The sequence below is a fragment of the Populus trichocarpa genome, chromosome 1 (genome assembly GCF_000002775.5).
Source record: "Populus trichocarpa isolate Nisqually-1 chromosome 1, P.trichocarpa_v4.1, whole genome shotgun sequence".
NCBI classification, from domain to species: Eukaryota; Viridiplantae; Streptophyta; class Magnoliopsida; order Malpighiales; family Salicaceae; genus Populus; species Populus trichocarpa.
The window spans coordinates 33,649,820-33,666,343 of record NC_037285.2 but is presented as its reverse complement, the minus strand read 5'-3'; the positions used below and the strand labels follow the sequence as shown (position 1 = coordinate 33,666,343).

Here is a 16,524-nt window from a genome sequence, read left to right as displayed (position 1 = left end):
TCATGCGTGAACAATAAGATGTGAATTATAATTCACGTCTACTATTTGCGCTTGTGAACAGAGGGTGAAGAAAGAAGAAGAGGAATAAGGGGCTTACCTGGCTCAAGGGTTGTGGCTGTTGTCACTTGTCTGGCTGAGGATGGTGGAAGAGATGGTGGCGCCCGGCAGAGTTGGAGGCGGGAAGAAGAAGAGAAAGAGAGAAACCTGCAGGGAAGAGAAGTATAGATGGTGCAATCATCATGTGAGGTGTTCAGGCGTGTGCTCATGGTAAAGATGGTGATGAACAAGATGGTGGTGGGAATGGTGGTGTTCAAAGGCCATAGTCGAGAGAGGGGGAGAGTTGGACCCGATTTTCTTCATACTCAGGCCATGGAATCCACCCCTAATTATAGGGGGTGGAAGAGGGCAATCTTGTCTATATTGGGAAAAACATTTTGGCCCTTGATTTGGTTGGGAAGGATCCCAACCGTTGGTTCAAAGTAGGCACCATGAATTGTCAAATCTAACAGTTCAAGGCTGCTTGAGGTGGCCACTTTAGGTCGTCATCGCGACCTCTATAGTGTCAATCAGCTTGAACGGACCACATAGGGTTGTTTAGCAATGTCAGGTGACCATTTACGTGCAATTTTGGTGGAGAAATGAAGTATTAAATGCACCTTTAAAAATAGCCACCTAGACAACTTTTTGGCTAAAAATCAATAATAAACAGTGACTAGACGATGCATCGTCTGGTCTCTCTCTCTCTCTCTCTCTCTCATTCATGCAAAACAGCGTTGTTTAGCCTTGAATTAAGGATTTTAGCCAAAGTACAATTGAGTCCTCTATCTTTTAAATTTGTTCAATTGCACCGTTAATTGACGCTAAATTTTTGATTTAGTGCAATTTAGCCCCTGAAAAACATCAATTTTGTCCTCGTATTTAGGCGCCTTTTTTACTCTAGTCCTTGGTCTCGGATTGTTTCAATTTGACCCTCAATTGACCATTAAACTTTCAATTTTTTTCAATTCCACCCCCCAGTTTTAATCAATTGCGCCCCTATAGTTTGATGATTTTTGCAGATTGGTTCTTGGCTGTAAAAATTTTCAATTTGACCCCTAATTGACACCAAAACTTTAATTTTCTGGCGATTTTGCATATGATTTCAATAAAATTATTTGGTAAAAATTAAATTTGATCTCTTAAAATTTCAATCTTCTTAAGTAAGCCCAAATTAGGCTCTCGAACTTAATTTTTCATAAATTAAGCCCCTAATAAAATTAATTTGACCCATTTAAATTATAATTAAGTCCTTTCAATTAATTATATTCTTTAATTGGACCTAAATTAATTCTTAAACATAATTAAAATTTAATTTGGCTCATGATTAAATCAAATTGGCCTATTAAAAATTTAATTATGTCATTGGACTTAATTTTTATGCAAATTCATCCAATAATCATTTAATTTGACTTTGAATTTCTATTTTTTTTTTTTTAGGCATAATAGGGTACAATTAGGCCTTAAATTTCTTTCAAAATTGCAGCTTGTTTTTTTTTATGTATTTTTTGAAATTCTCCCTAACCTGCTTTTTTGACATTGCCAACTTTTATTTTATTTTTTTGATTTTTATTTAAAAATAAATAAATTTTAGAGAATAATTCAGAATTGAGTTACTACACAGGTCACCCTTTTAAATACATGTAATTCGAAATGCTCAAATGGAATGCCTCGAAATAGTGAAAGTAATAATGTATACAAAAGCTATTGAAAGTGACGCGTGAGCTTTTACTGCAAGTGTGAATTATATAAGCAACAATTGTCATTGCACGTGAACATTGATATTGAAAATGTGAAGTAGTTGGCTCAATTCCTACCAAACATTTATACCTATTATTCTTACCTAAAATTCCAACTATAATAGACATCGATATAAGACAATACAACATAAGTCTCAACATTACAATAAAAATTAAAAAATGGTAAGTATTTTGTACATTCAATTTTTTTCCATGTCATAAACAAGTTAATTAAAATACAATGTAATAGACAACAACAACACATTAAAACAATCACGTCCAAATCAACAAAAATTAAAAAATCTATCTCTCATAACAGTGGCAAGCAGAATATCAAATCATGAGGACTTTCTCGTCCAATCTATTTTTGCATGATAATTATTACATTTAATATCAGGTTCTTGAAGCATTTTATATATAAATGAACAAATTACCAGGTTTATAAAGCACTTAACATGTAAATGAACAAATCATTGTATAACAAAAAATGAAATTGTAATAACTTAACCGACAACTTCATAATTGAAATATGAAAATCAATGAATACAAAAAACACATTGGCTTTTTATTTGGTTGTTCACTTCTCATGAATCGAGTCACAGATTTAGCAAGTTAACCTAATTGACTTAGTTATTTTACTTTTATTTATTTAATTTTTTTTTATTTTTATCATTTACTATTGTGTTTAATTGAGAATTAGGCTTCATGATTGGTTTTTGTTTGTTTTTATTAGGTTATCTTAACCTCATGACTCGGTAATAGTACTTAAAAAGTTAACCTGGGTTGACTTGACTTATTTTTTGTGTTTTTTTTAATTAGAATTTTTATAAATTTCATCATAGCAAACCCTATAAACTGATTGATTTTTTAGCATAACACGGTCAATAATATAGTTATTTGCTATACTTAAGGCAAAGCAATCATAGCAAACCCTATAAATTATACCATAAGAAAAAAAGAAAGTGCAGGTTAATTAGGAATTTAATTAAATAAATCTTACCATCTACCAAAGGTCCTAAGGATAAAGCGACGCTGGCTAGGACACAAAACGACAGTACGTTTCATCCATTACAAAGCTATACCCAGTCGAGTCACTGTATATGAAACTCCCGCCTCTGAGATGGCGACTTCCACTTTATCGACAATCCAGTCCTCTCTTAATCGCAAACGCCTTCGATTACCACCTCCACCGCCACCGCCACCGCCACCGCCACCGCCAATCTCAATTTCATTTCAATTCCACAAAATCGTAAAAACTTCAGCGGTTACTGTTCCTTTGAAGTTAGTAATTTTCTGTCTCTTTTGTTTAATAGTTAATTGTTATAATTATCATCATGTGTTAATTGTAGGTTAAGGATGTTAGCTATAGACCTCCAGGAACTAAGCTTAATCTTTTAAATAAAGTTACCTTTTCACTTCCAGAGAAAACGTAATTAATTTTTTTTAATCAATCAATCAATTAACTGTTCTGATTCTGTTTATGCATTTTTGTTGCTTTTAATTTTTGATCGTCTAGTAATTTCTTAATAAACGAAGTGATATTATGGGTTGCCATCATCTTTATATTAAAAAATATAGGAAGGCAGGAAGAAAATGCTATGTGGTTTCTATATATTGCTTTAGGTTTATTATAAAGAGTTGAACTTCGATGAAGAATGTTGTTTTGCTACAAGCTAGCTACTTTGTGGCTGACACTATTGTTGCTGAACTTACATTTTGGTGGCCCAGGCGAAAGCGTATTTGATTAAGGGAGGTCTTGCTTTGAATCTGCAAAGAGCTGTAAATTGGGTACTATTTTTAAAAAGAAAAAGAAAAAAAAGGGGGAGAAAATTAAGCATGTTTTATCTTTTTCTTTTTTCGGTCGTTTTTATATTACATTTCATTGCCGTACTTATAATTTAACTGATAACTATAGGTTGGATTGAATGGGATCTCGTTGTGTAAAGATCCTTACTCTCTAAGTGTTGAATATAAACGTCGGCTTGCCTTGGCTATTCAACTGGTAATAACCTTTATGTTAGTCTACAATTCTTGAGATGCTCCATTCTAAAGTTACAGATTAGGTACTTGTATAACCTTTATACTTGTAGCATGCTTCGAGTGATGAGTGTTATCGATTTAATATTCAGTTTAAAGTCCCTGATATGCTGGTTTTGGATGAGCCTCTTGTTGGCCTAGCTGTGAGTCATACTCAGTACTTTTTAGTTCCTAGACCATTCCTTGTCTTCCCTCTTGTTTAGACCCCCAGCTGATGATTACTATGATTTTTTTGAAGTTAATCAATAATTAAGAACCCCTAATCCCTGTAGTGCCGTGCAGTGTCCTCCAACTTTTTAAATGCATGAATACTTTTAGAGATAAAGAGTCAAGGGAGGCCCGCTCTGGGCTTGTTGCCTTGACATCGGCTAATTGATGATGAGTTATGGATTTGAATGTTCTCTTATTTCCTTTCTTATCATCAGTAATACCAAACTATACATCAGGGGTTCCCCTCACCATTCCTCTCCTTTTCAATAATTTGGACCTTTGGCCTCCCCCCTGAAAGCAAGACTGGTTAGGGTACTCCAACTGTTTTCATTTAGATCATTTAACTTCAAATTCGATTCCAGCTCATTTGCACTCAAAATTCTAAAATTCAATGCTTAGCCTCATGTTTATCAGTTATTAAAAACATTTCTTGATATTTGAAGTGATGAGTGTTTCACACTCGAGTAAGTCCATGGTAAGCTTTCAGTACATCCTCCTAGCTTCTCCATTTGTTAATTCTTTTCTGCTGCAGTGAGTTTGTTTTAATTATTATTAATGATGCTTTGGAGATCAGATTGGAAGGCAAGGGCAGATGTCATAAAGCTTTTGAAGCGCTTGGAGAAAAAATTGACCATCCTTGTTGTCAGTCATGATCTCAAGTAAGTTTGTTTATAGTTGTCTTGAGTTTTTCCTTTTGGATCTTTTCTTCTGAATTGCCCTCCTTTATCTGCTGTTTTTCTTTTTGGTACGGTTTGTACTAATGCCATTTATGTGCCATCATATTTTAGCTGTTCAAATAACTGTATTTTAAGTTCCTGTTTTCATAAATAAGTAATCTTCTTAGAAGCATATGAATGTTATTGTAGAAGTTGCATGGGTTACAATAACTGTATTTTTAGTTCCTGTTGTTCATAAACAAAGACATCGGTAATCTCATTAGAAGACTTAGAGGACTCAACCAAGCAAGCTCTTCTTATTGCTCTGTAGTTAAGCTTGATTTCCCAAATCCAATATTAATTTAATTTACAGGTTCTGCAAACTAGTTTATTGAACCTTCACCTATCTTAGGATGCACAATGTGTATTCTCTTATATTGTTTCTCTTTTCACTATATGTATATGGTGCTACTCTTACTTATAGAGCTTCGGGTTTCTCTTCCAGAGAATTAGCTACTATAGTTGATCATCCCTGGAGGATGGAAATGGGTGGATTTCTGATGGAAGAGCTCCTTTCAGTGTAACCTTAGAGTGGACTATTGCCTACTTGCTATGAGGTTTGACCTAGTGGGTTCTAGTTCTGTACTTTTATGCCAAAAGCTGGAATTGCTTACAAATTATATCAGGAACATGTCTTGCCACTAAAATCCAAATCCTTGATAGTGATTTCTTTTTTTTAGAGAATCGGATCCTTGATAGTACTTATTGCTTACTAATTGGCACAGTTACCAGACATGTAGTCAACCTCCAGCCAGTGTTCTTAAAGTGTTAGGTGCACTTAGGCACAAAGGGTTCTTGGAGCCTAGGTGCAAGGCACGAGCGCTCATCTAGGCAAAATAAGGTGCATACTTACTATAATATGTATATACATTTAATAGCATATAGAAAATTGTTATTTTTTTTGAAAAAATAAGAAAAATATTAATACATCTGGTGTTTGTTTCTAATCTTGATAATAGATTAATTAGAAAATGAATTAACTTTTAAACTTTGATTCTATAAGAATAGAAGAGAGAGAGAGAGAGAGCAATATTCTTTTTTCCTTCTTAGCATCAATTATGTCAATATAATATGACCGTCATGAACTAAGAGAGAGTGAGTGATTTGACCGAATAGTAAAAGAAAGTGATAAAAACAATAGTATAATAATTTGAAAGAACAAAAAATTATTTGTATAAAAGTCACATTCTTTTGGCCAAATAAACCATAGCTCTCCTTATTGTCCTTTGTGTTTCTTTCATAATTAGTTTAGCTTTTTTAATGAATAAATTTCACATAAAATAGTTTGTGGATTGTCACGTGTACAATCAGTGAAAGTTTGCCCTGCAAGTAAATAAGTAGAAGTCACATGGGTAGTAAAACAGTTTTTAATAATTCAAACTACACAAGCTAGAAAACTAACAGACAAGAACTCTAATTAGGCATGCTTTTTTGTGCTTCTTTGTAAGTCCCTAGGCGTGCACTTCTCTCGCCTAATGTGTGCTTGATTAAAATTGCTTGGCTTTGGCCCTTAAAATCCCTTCCTGTCACAGCTTAGTGCCTTGCGCTTTAGGTGTGCCTTAGGTGCTGCTAACACTACTTCCAACAGTTTGGAATTTGATGCACCCATTTCAAACCATCTGCTCGCTGTCCTATTTGATTCTAACTAGATAGTTTAATGATTTTTCTTAGATGAATTTTGGTAGGTGAATTATGGGAACTTAGATGTTACGTTTCCAGCACAAATTTGAGGTGCTTGGCACCATAAAAATTAAACGGGAAAGGGGTGATTTGAGGAGCCTTTTAATGTAAATAGGGTGCATGGCCTTGGTTTTACTAATACACTACCAGCTCACTTTATGTAAAAAAAAGGGACTAATTGCAAGTTTGCTCCAAACTTTGATTTCAATTTACTCCCTTAGCAAACATTAAAGTACATTTCAATGCTACCATTCCATAGACTATCACATATGTTTAACATAGTGCATAGGAGGGTGACATTGTAGTTATTGTAGTGGTTTGAGGGGAGCATCGTCATTTACTATCATTTGGAGTATAAGAGAGCACAACTGGCCATAATGGCGAGTCGCTTAGAATATCATTACCAGCGTTGACTGCCTAATGAAATTATAGGTCCAAGTAAGTAGGTGGTGGTACTTAAGTGAGAGTTGTAAAACTTAGCAAATGAGGGCTTTTGTTTTAGTTTCAGCTATCTATCTCCTTTCCCCTTTCTATCCTTTTAGTTAACAATTCTGACTTGGTAGTACAAGTTTTGTTCTCTTTTATCAGCCTGATTTTTTTGTTTCAGTTATAAATCACCAAGACTTTGAAACCTTTGGCTATATCAATAACTTCCTTTTTTCCTTCTTTGCAGCTGAATCTTAATTTGGGATCAAATGCCCAACACTAGCTCCTTCCATAATACTCCTATGTTTCTCATGTTCGAAGAAACTAGTTTTTATGAATATTTACTTGTTTGTGAAGTGAAAAATAATTAAATAATTGCAATGGAACATGCAAACATATCAATCATGTTTACTAATTAAGATGATTACATGACATTCAGTGCTCACAACTTTATTATTATACAGACAGATGAGATGGATACCTTTTACTGTTTCCATCTCCTTGGGTTCATGGTCACTTAAATCACTCACAAATACTTAGAAACTTAGATGATGCAATCAAACAACACATTGTAAGTGTGCTTGAGCTCCTCTGCTACAGCTCCAGCACCAAATCTACATTACCAATATTAGAAAAGGGTTAGATGTGTGCATCAATATGCTTAATCATTTTAATAATTCACCTTGATGGTCACAATGAGGTCAAAATAGCTCTTCAAGCGAGAAAAAAAATACTATCAATGTGGCAGTGTACATGGAAAATACGCTATTGAATGTTTGACTTCCCATATTAAGATATTCTTAATATGATTCTGTTTATAATAGTATGACTTTTTCATAATTGTTGCTTTTAGCATATCTTGATCCCATTAATGCAGTTGTGTTTCTGAAACCTCTTTTTTGCTTGTAAATTGGTGTTTTTTCGTGCATGTGCATATAAGGAATTACAAATGTCAGACATTTTATTCATCTATGCATATTGTAACAAATGATTGATGGTGCCATGGTCAGCAATCTATACTTGAAGTAAACCAAAATCTAAATGTTCTATGTTTTTGAAAGGTCAAGATGTGTTAGTACTTACAGTCCGCATCTGTTTTAATCCAGTATTCCCCATTTGCACTTGAATTACTGCAAATATGATCATGTTGGGGCAGTTTCAAGCTGTTCTTATGGCATTGGACCCCTTCCCTTGACTTGTATCCAGGAAGAAACTTTCTTTTCTCTTTAACCTGGTTCGTCAATTCTGCATTATAGCCACCATCATTCAGAGTATTCATTGTCTTGTCTTTATGGGACTTCGTAAACTCTCTTTCAGCTAATGGGTTTTCAGGATGAACTTTTCTATGGAACACTTTTAGGACCTGCATGCCAAAAACTGAGAAAAATTAAGATTTCAGTGGAAGTTCTATCACTGAACCTATTTAGAGTGGTATTGTTAGGTTCCTACTCCTCTGGAGTTCCATATGATGCTTTGTGACCAATATTTTTGATATTGACCAGTATTGTCTAATGGAAACCTTTCTGGAAAATATAGTGGTTGGTCATCAATATGGCTTAGCTTGATCTAAAAACTTGAGGTACGTAGGTATAATCGAAGTCTTTTGACAAGAATCCAAGTTTGAGTCATAAGGGGTGATCTTGTCGGATGCTAGGTTATCGGATGGTGTGGAATGAAGTTCAAAAACACTTACAATATGGCTAGTTTATACTGTAAGTTCTATCCAAGTTATAAGATGATATTTCCTACAGATCTGTTTTGTTAACAGGAAAAGAATAAGGTGTTTGCAACTTAAGATTTTTGTGATTGGCTACTGTTATCCCGAATGTCATGGTAGTACACTTTAAAATGAAATTAGTATTCAACTTATTTGGCCAGAGGTAATTGTAATGCAGTGATATGGATTGTGTGTTTATGGATAGAATCATCAGTCTTTTCCCTAATCATTTCTTATAGAAAATAGTGGAGGAAGACACACCTTATTAAGTGTTTTCTTGGTAGAAACAGAATTTGAGGCTTCGTCACTAGTAGAAGGGGTAGGATTTCCTGACGTAGTGCAAAACATTCCGAGTATCTTCTTGATGAGGTATTTGGCAGATTTATGTGCTTTCTTGGCTTGCATCTCCCCTTTCACTTCTTTTTCCGAAGGAATTTCATCTGTAACTTTTGTCATACGAAACATCTCTCCAAGTGATACCTTTTCCTTCTTTACTCCAACTCTTGTTTCTGGCAGTTCAACTGATGACCCAAATAGATATCCTTGGAGTGGACATGCCACTGTCTTTCCATAATCTTCAGCATCAGTTGCTTCCATTTGCATGCCACTGAGTGTAATAGTGCTAACATAACTGCTCCTTGCTAACGATTCATTGCAACCTTCTTCTTCAGCTTCAGCCTCTAGAAACTTTTCTAACTCATTGTTCATGATCTTCAATTCATTTTCTGTCACCTCTATGTTTTCCTCTGTTATGCTCTCCGAAGACATGGGAAATGTTGGTGTTGCAGGCTCACTGGTAATTGGTTCTGAGCCAAGGGTTCCAATAGTGAGAAAGCCATGAAAAAGATCAGAGCTGATGATAGATGTTTCATCTCCATTATTCTCATCCACTCCTTCATTTTCAGAGAAAGTATTCTCACATTCCTCATTTGGCTGTTTTAAGAGCCTGGGTCCATATCTGGAGTTAAAACTTGGCCCAGTGTAGGAAACATGGTCATCAATGGGTGACTGTGCGGAAAGGCAAGTACAATAGCTCCCTGAAACATGGAAAAAGAAAAAGGATACTTTATGTGAGTTTTTAAGCAGGGCATATTACTTATCCCTTTTATCACATTTTGCATGGGCCAACTAGTGACTGAACAATCTTCAGATTTGTGAGGATAGTGGTTTGAAGGGTCATTGGTTTATGTAACAACCTAGCAATACTACTTGTTATTTGTATCACGAAGTGGCTGCAATATTTATGCCAATATGCCCACTTTGAACCTTATCCCTTGGGAGAGAGATCCATTTGCCGAGTGGCCATAAAAGGCCTTGGCCAGTGGTGGAAAATCTAAGAGGTGGGATGTCCGGAAATACCTGCACTGAGGCTCCACCCTTTTCTTTTTCCATGAGCACCCTAGATGATTGACGGTTGTGTCTAGCTTTATTGCAGACAGAGATCAGCCGTTCCTGAGACCTAAGAAGATTGGTGGTCTCATCCATTGGTGAAAAATCTTCTAAGTTGAGATGTTTCTGACATGATTGACCATCTTTGTGAGACCATCAATCTTTGGGTTGGACCACTGTTTTTTATCATTTTCTTGAAGTGAGAATCAGCTACTAAGATTGGTGCTAGACGCTGAGTGTGTTAGATTAAATTACTTTTGTGAGTTTGGCCTATTTATGTGATCATATCCTATGTCTGATGCACACCTAATGGTCTTTTTAGAAGAAAATGAACAAGGGTTGTTTGAATACCTGTCAAAAAATCCTTGAATGGTTCGACATTAGATTTTTTGGATCGGTGGTGCATCCAATCTAGTACCTGCAACAATGAAATGCAAAGATAGAGTTGAAATCATTAATACGTGTGCTATTCAAAATTCAGGAAGTGTGCACATACCCTCATCTTGAACTTCTTCTGTGGGATTCAATGTTAGTTTTGCTTCAATTGTCACAGGGGGGCAAGATGTAGGAATATATTTAGATATGCAAGGGGAACAAAGCATTAAAGAAGAGATTTGGATTAGCAAAAAGAAAGGGATGGGGATCTTTTGAACATGGTTGTTTAATTAGTTGGAAGTAGTGGGTGCTAGGAGGTTCTGATGGATGCGGATAGAGAGAAACATTTAGATAGATACAAGGTTTTGGTTGGCTGTTCTTTGTCAAGATCAAATCAAGCAAAAGAATCAGGGAGAGTTGGGAGACCTGCAAGTTGGGGGGTGCAACATTTGCTATGCATGCTTGATGTGGTTGTACGGGTAAATGAATGCATGGACATAAGACATTGATGGAAACATTTTATATAGTTCTTTCAAATGCATGCATTATGTATATTATGCAAAAAATAATAGTGCATCATTTGCTAAAGGACACTTACAGCGAGTACACACTAACATAATCAAATCCCATTACATACTAATATTTCATTTCATGTTATTGCATGTTTGCATTTATTTTTCAAGGTGCTCGGCCTAAAGGATGGTGGCATTTCTAGCAGGACCAACGAAAACTATTGTGAGTGGAAATCATTATAAATATATACTTGCCATGGACCCCAAAGGGACTCTGAATTATTTAAGCTTTTTGGCTAGTCATTGCTTCTGGTAAGATACTTCTTAACTGAAATATACTCATCTAGCAGACCAGTTCTACTGTGGTTGACATACGAAATATCTTTTCCGGGAGTGAAAAGTTTATGCCGGGCCATTCATGCTTAATATTGCGGTAGTTTTGCTTTTATATGCTTTTTAAAAAAAAAAATTGTTTTTTTTTATAATTTTAAAGTGTTGATGTAAAAAATAAAAAAAAAATTGAAAAAAAATTATTTTAATATATTATTTTAAAAAAAACATTTTTAAAAATATTTAGTGCTACAATTTTAAACACCCATTAAATCTTGAGAACCAGCTTTTTTCTATTCATTTATGCTCTATGGAGGCTACCATTACCATTGTTATCGATATCAACGTTGTCATTATCGCTTGTTTAGGAGTGTGGTTGTGGTTATTTTTTAAAGTATTTTTTACTTAGAAAAGTATGTTAATAATATTTTTTTTATTTTTTAAAAATTATTTTTGAAATCAGTATATTTAAATAATTTGAAAATATTAGAAATATATTAATTTAAAATAAAAAAAAATTTAATTTTTTTTTTAAAACGCAGTTCCAAACGTGCACTGTATATCCTTCTCTGCAACACTCACACCTCCTTTTGTAAATTTAAGATTCTAGCTATACGGCAATCCTACTGTGGTTCCCTTGATGTGATATATTTTTTCTGACTAAAAGTCATGGATGCGCAGTTTCTGTAAAAGGAGACCCAGGACAGGAGCAAGTTCTTACCTTCTTATCTAATGGCATTCCATTTTTGACTCTGACCTTCTCTTTCGACAAATTGGGAGTTTTCTTTGCCGTTCCATACCGGTTTGTCACTGTAGTTGAACTGGAACCGCCAGCATGATTCGGGCATGATTTCAATACTTTCAGTGATTGGCATTTGGCTTCTCAAATGCCTCGATTGCACACCGTTAAATGAGAAGATGCCCATCTAGTCAGGGTTGGTGGCGTCAATTTGTTAGCGTGTCCCACAATCATAAAAGCGAGGAAGCTGTTGTAAGCTTGCTGACAAATGCCACGCAACAGTCTTCAATCCTGGATGCCCTAATTCCATCAGTGGATTTGACAGTGAAAGATGTTGACGAGAGTGAAAAAAGTGTAAACAAAATGCACTGTTTTTCTTACAATATGTCTAAATTTTTCATTTGTTTCTGTTGATTATAATAGTTGCAATTCTAACATAAGAAGCCCGGCACGGTGACAAATGCTATAAATTTAGATCGATGTTGTTCCTAATGGAGCGTCACGATCAATAACGATCATGACACATGATATGTCGGTGTTGTCTACTATTTTTGCCCGTTTGATGCACACGCATGATCAAAACTATACCCTAGATTTCTCTGTTTGGTTTATTAAAAAATAATATAAAATATATTTTGGATTTTATCTAACAGTTTAAACTTTTAGGTTAAGATGGTTTCTTGATATGGTATCAGAGCTTTAATGACCAAGCGGTCACGAGTTCGAATCTCACTATCATCATTTATTTGATAAAAATTAAGCACAAAGTAACGTGGATCTGTGCAAATTATATCTTGGACTTTACCTAACAGCTTAAGCTTTAGGTTAAAATGGTTCCTTGATGTTGCTAACAAAGTATATTTTGTCACATCTTTGTGAATCGACCAACCTCACTTTAAGGGAATACTTCTATTTATGGAGTGTTTTCAACTTGTTTTTATTAAAATTTAATTTTTTAGTGTTTTTATATTATTATGTCAAAATTGAAATTTTTTAAAAAAAATTGTAGTATTTTTAAATGAATTATTTTGAAAAGTAATAACTATTGTCTTTTTAAATATATTATATATTTTATTAGAACACGTGCGTAACTAGGTAGTGGCATGATATTTTGATAACGTTAACAAAATTCATGGTGGTCGGGTGCTATGGGATATCTAATGCACAAAGGAAAGGATATATATATATAAAGGCAGCCGCGTATTTGTATATAAAAACTGCATTATTGCAAATTAACCATCCATCAAAACATATAATAATCAAAGGCGAGATATGCTTTGCCCATTTACATAAATAAAAAAAAAGGGGGGGGGGGGGGGGGCAAGTAGGGGGTGAGGTAGGGCTCGAGGGATCCTATTTTAGCTACCCAACGAGAAACTACAAAACGTAGGAGCTTGCCACTTTTGGAGGACCCTCATCCCTAGACAAACTCCTATATTCTACTCTACTCTCAAGTCGCAAAAACCAAAACAAACACAAAACCCTTCAAGCTTGCGAGTCGGCACAGCAAGTGGGGTGATGTGAGTGAAATATCGAAGAAATAGAGAGAGAGAATCCATGCATGGATGAAGCCATTAGATTGCGACCATGTGAATCCCACGTGCAATCTTGATGGTTTATGCCTTCTCATTGGCACACGCTTTCAAATCCTTAAACATGTATTGATTTATTTATATGTATTTATAATCATATCATGAGAGGACCCCTTCTACTGCAGAAGAGACTGCAGCTAAATAATTTTTGGTCCCCATTCCCACCTTCAGAGATTTGTACTGATTAGCATGAGTGAAAAGAACAAGTAGGGGTTTTCGATGATGATCTGGACCTGGGAATTTTGAAGGCTAATCAGTACTGGCTTTAGACCTAGCCCTTTGTTAGCTCTCATAAAGAGTTGAAGAACTTGAAGAAGTCATAAGAATCTATCCTTCACGTAGAAGATGCTAATGAGGTACGTACAAACGTGGAAGACAACATTTGCTCAGGTTGTTTTCTTATAATTTTTTTCATTAATCGGTGGACAAAACTGAGATACTTCTCTCTCTGTCAATTAAGTCTCTTTCTGCTACTTTATCTTTGCTAGAAGCTGGAAATAGAAGACACTTGCATTTAAATTTACAAGGATGGCCAACGCCACCAGGCCAGAGGTGGCACACGTGGCCATCACATGGGATTTATATAGTGGTGATCATTTTTTATTCGTTTTAATTTTATAAAAAAAAATAACTAAACTAAAATTTTTAAAATAAAAAAAAACCGAAACCGGTTCAAACCGACCGGTTTCGGTTCGGTTCGGTTTTTTAGGACAAAAATCGGTTCAAACCGATTTGGCTTGGTTTTTAGTTTGACTCAGTTTTTTCCGGTTTGGCTCGGTTTTTTTCTGTTTTTTCGGTTTCGGTTCAGTTCGGTTTTTTTTGTTTTAGGTTTATAAAACCGAACCGAACCAGTCGATTTTTTCAAAATTTTAATCGGTTTTTTTTCACGATTCGATTTTTTTAATTATTTTTTTCAATTTAATCAGTTTTTTAATTGTTTTACTCACCCTTGAAATCACGTGAAGTTTCCCTCTCATGGGGCTTCTTAGTCTAAGCTTCAACCTCTTGGTATGCACGTACGCCTTCCTTGGAAAATGATGCCTAAAAAATGAAATTGTTAATTTTTTATTTGTCAATTTATGTAAATGCCTAAAAGAAAATCAATTGCTCGTTGTGAGTGCAGGATCCCTGCTAGTTCTTCTAGGAGTGATAATGACAACCACAAGTCCTTAGGTGTCGACAAGATAATTGTGGGTAATTCTATCGATGAGTTGCAGTGACATTTGCAGTAATTCTTTTCCAGCTCTCTGGAATATACCGATAGAATAATTCCGTAGGTGATTTAACAGTTGTAGGGGCATTTGTTGTAAATCTTTTCCAACTCTCTAGAATATACCAACAAAATTATTCTGTCAGTAACCCTGTCAGTAATAATTTTAAAAAAATTATTGGACAGAAATAGAAAATAATTAAAAAATTAAATTTATATAAAATTCAAGTATTTAAAAATCAATTATCTTAATATAACAATCAAATATTTATTACAAATTTATACGTTCAAATATAATGAAACTAGAATAAAAGTGACACAAGAGGAGGAGGAAGATGTTGGTCATCCTCGGGACCGTGGGGCCATAAGAGGGTACACATGTACCACCCATCTGTGATCTCATATCCATGACCATTCAGCGGAGCTCTTCATAATCCACAGAGAGTCGTTCATATTTTTCATTGAGATAAGTCGTACGTCATTGCACTCCTCGATCTAACAAGGCCGCGAACTCTAGAGATTGAGTGCTCGAGACCGATTGCGAGCATTCAACGGTTGAAACACTACGAGTCATCCACAAGTTCTCGGTCGTAGTGTTAGAGAGTCCATACACTCGATTTCTATCGGGTCCACCAGATAATCCTGCCTCCAACTACAAATCCAAATTGAAATCTGGATGGGTCGAAGGATTATCCTCGTATCTCTCATTCAATCGGCTGTTATATATCTCCTGAAAATAAAAAATAAAACCATCAAATTCAAATAAATAATAACTTAAGAAAAACAATGGTTGAAAACCAACGTAAAACAAAGTGTTGAGCTTGATTGTCGATGAACTGTTGCACCCCTTTTTAGCGGTCATCACTCCACACGTGTGTTTCCACAAAAGCTTCATTGGGCTTGACTCACGTCCAAGAGTCATAGCTTGCAAGATAAAAATGTTGTTAGTTAAATATATTTATAAATAACAACAAATTAAAAAAATAGATGTAATTCAAATAAATTTTGCCATCTGTTTTTGCATGGGAAATGAATTGAACGGAGTCGCCGGTGTGCATGGTAACAAAATCATGAATTTACTGGCTTTGGTTTCCCGCATTGGATTGTGATCGTCATGTGAAACGCTCGGATGTAACGTGCTGAATGTATTTCACCCATATAGTCTTCGGGTTGTATAACTGCCTGAAATCCTTCCAAATTGCCACGTCATTCCAGCCTTGTAGAGCACTTTCTTTAGCATATTTTTTAGATTTTTTTTGCGCCTCATACAAAAAAAATCACGCAACTTATATGGTACAAACAAATTATCTATGAGTAAATGACAAATGAAATTATAATATTTGGAATAGAAAAATTATCCTGATTTTGATGTTACCTAATTGTAGCGTGATTCTCCCAAACCCTCTTCGCAACATTATCATTTGCCTTATCCCACTCAAATTTAGCCTTGCAGTAAAAAAATTATAAAAATAAAAATTTCAGTAATTTCAATAAAGTAAACGAATTAACATAATAAATAGTAAAATTTTAAGTTAATACTAACCTTAAATCTTAAAAACCATCCATCAACCTGCGGTTTCCATTCAGGATGTTTGAAAACCTGATTCCATTGAAACAATAGAATTTTCATCGACAATTAAAATGCCGATGTTATTATTTGGGTAACTTTAATGTTTGTGAATCTAAAATTGGATAAATTTAATGAAATAATAAATTGTTAAACATAAACCAATTCAAAGCAAAACAAAGTTACATTGAAAAGTCGTCCTTTCACTACGCCTCGTATTTGCGGGTGAATGGATCCCACTGTGAAGGG

The 16,524-nt window shown here is 34.9% G+C and overlaps 1 protein-coding gene and 1 long non-coding RNA gene across 4 annotated transcripts; one reads left to right on the top strand and one right to left on the bottom strand.

Moving 5' to 3' along the window:
- The first annotated feature begins 2,733 nt into the window (after window positions 1–2,733).
- On the top strand, window positions 2,734–12,451 carry LOC7456248 (uncharacterized). Of its 3 annotated transcripts, none has more exons than XR_002978320.2 (3): window positions 2,765–4,497; window positions 4,597–4,681; window positions 11,009–12,451. It is a non-coding gene; the product is annotated as an uncharacterized LOC7456248 (long non-coding RNA). The 3 variants fall into 3 exon arrangements; XR_008060342.1 differs by adding an exon at window positions 5,184–5,305 and having other exon boundaries at window positions 2,765–4,681; XR_002978317.2 differs by having other exon boundaries at window positions 2,734–4,681.
- On the bottom strand, window positions 7,217–11,012 carry LOC7495796 (protein LAZY 1). The gene is made up of 5 exons (XM_024587200.2): window positions 10,447–11,012; window positions 10,302–10,368; window positions 8,823–9,598; window positions 7,928–8,207; window positions 7,217–7,458 (listed from the first exon to the last, which is right to left on the bottom strand). Exons 1-5 carry the CDS (start codon window positions 10,450–10,452, stop codon window positions 7,439–7,441), a joined length of 1,149 nt encoding a protein of 382 aa, XP_024442968.1. The 5' UTR covers window positions 10,453–11,012; the 3' UTR covers window positions 7,217–7,438.
- Window positions 12,452–16,524: the final 4,073 nt, after the last annotated feature.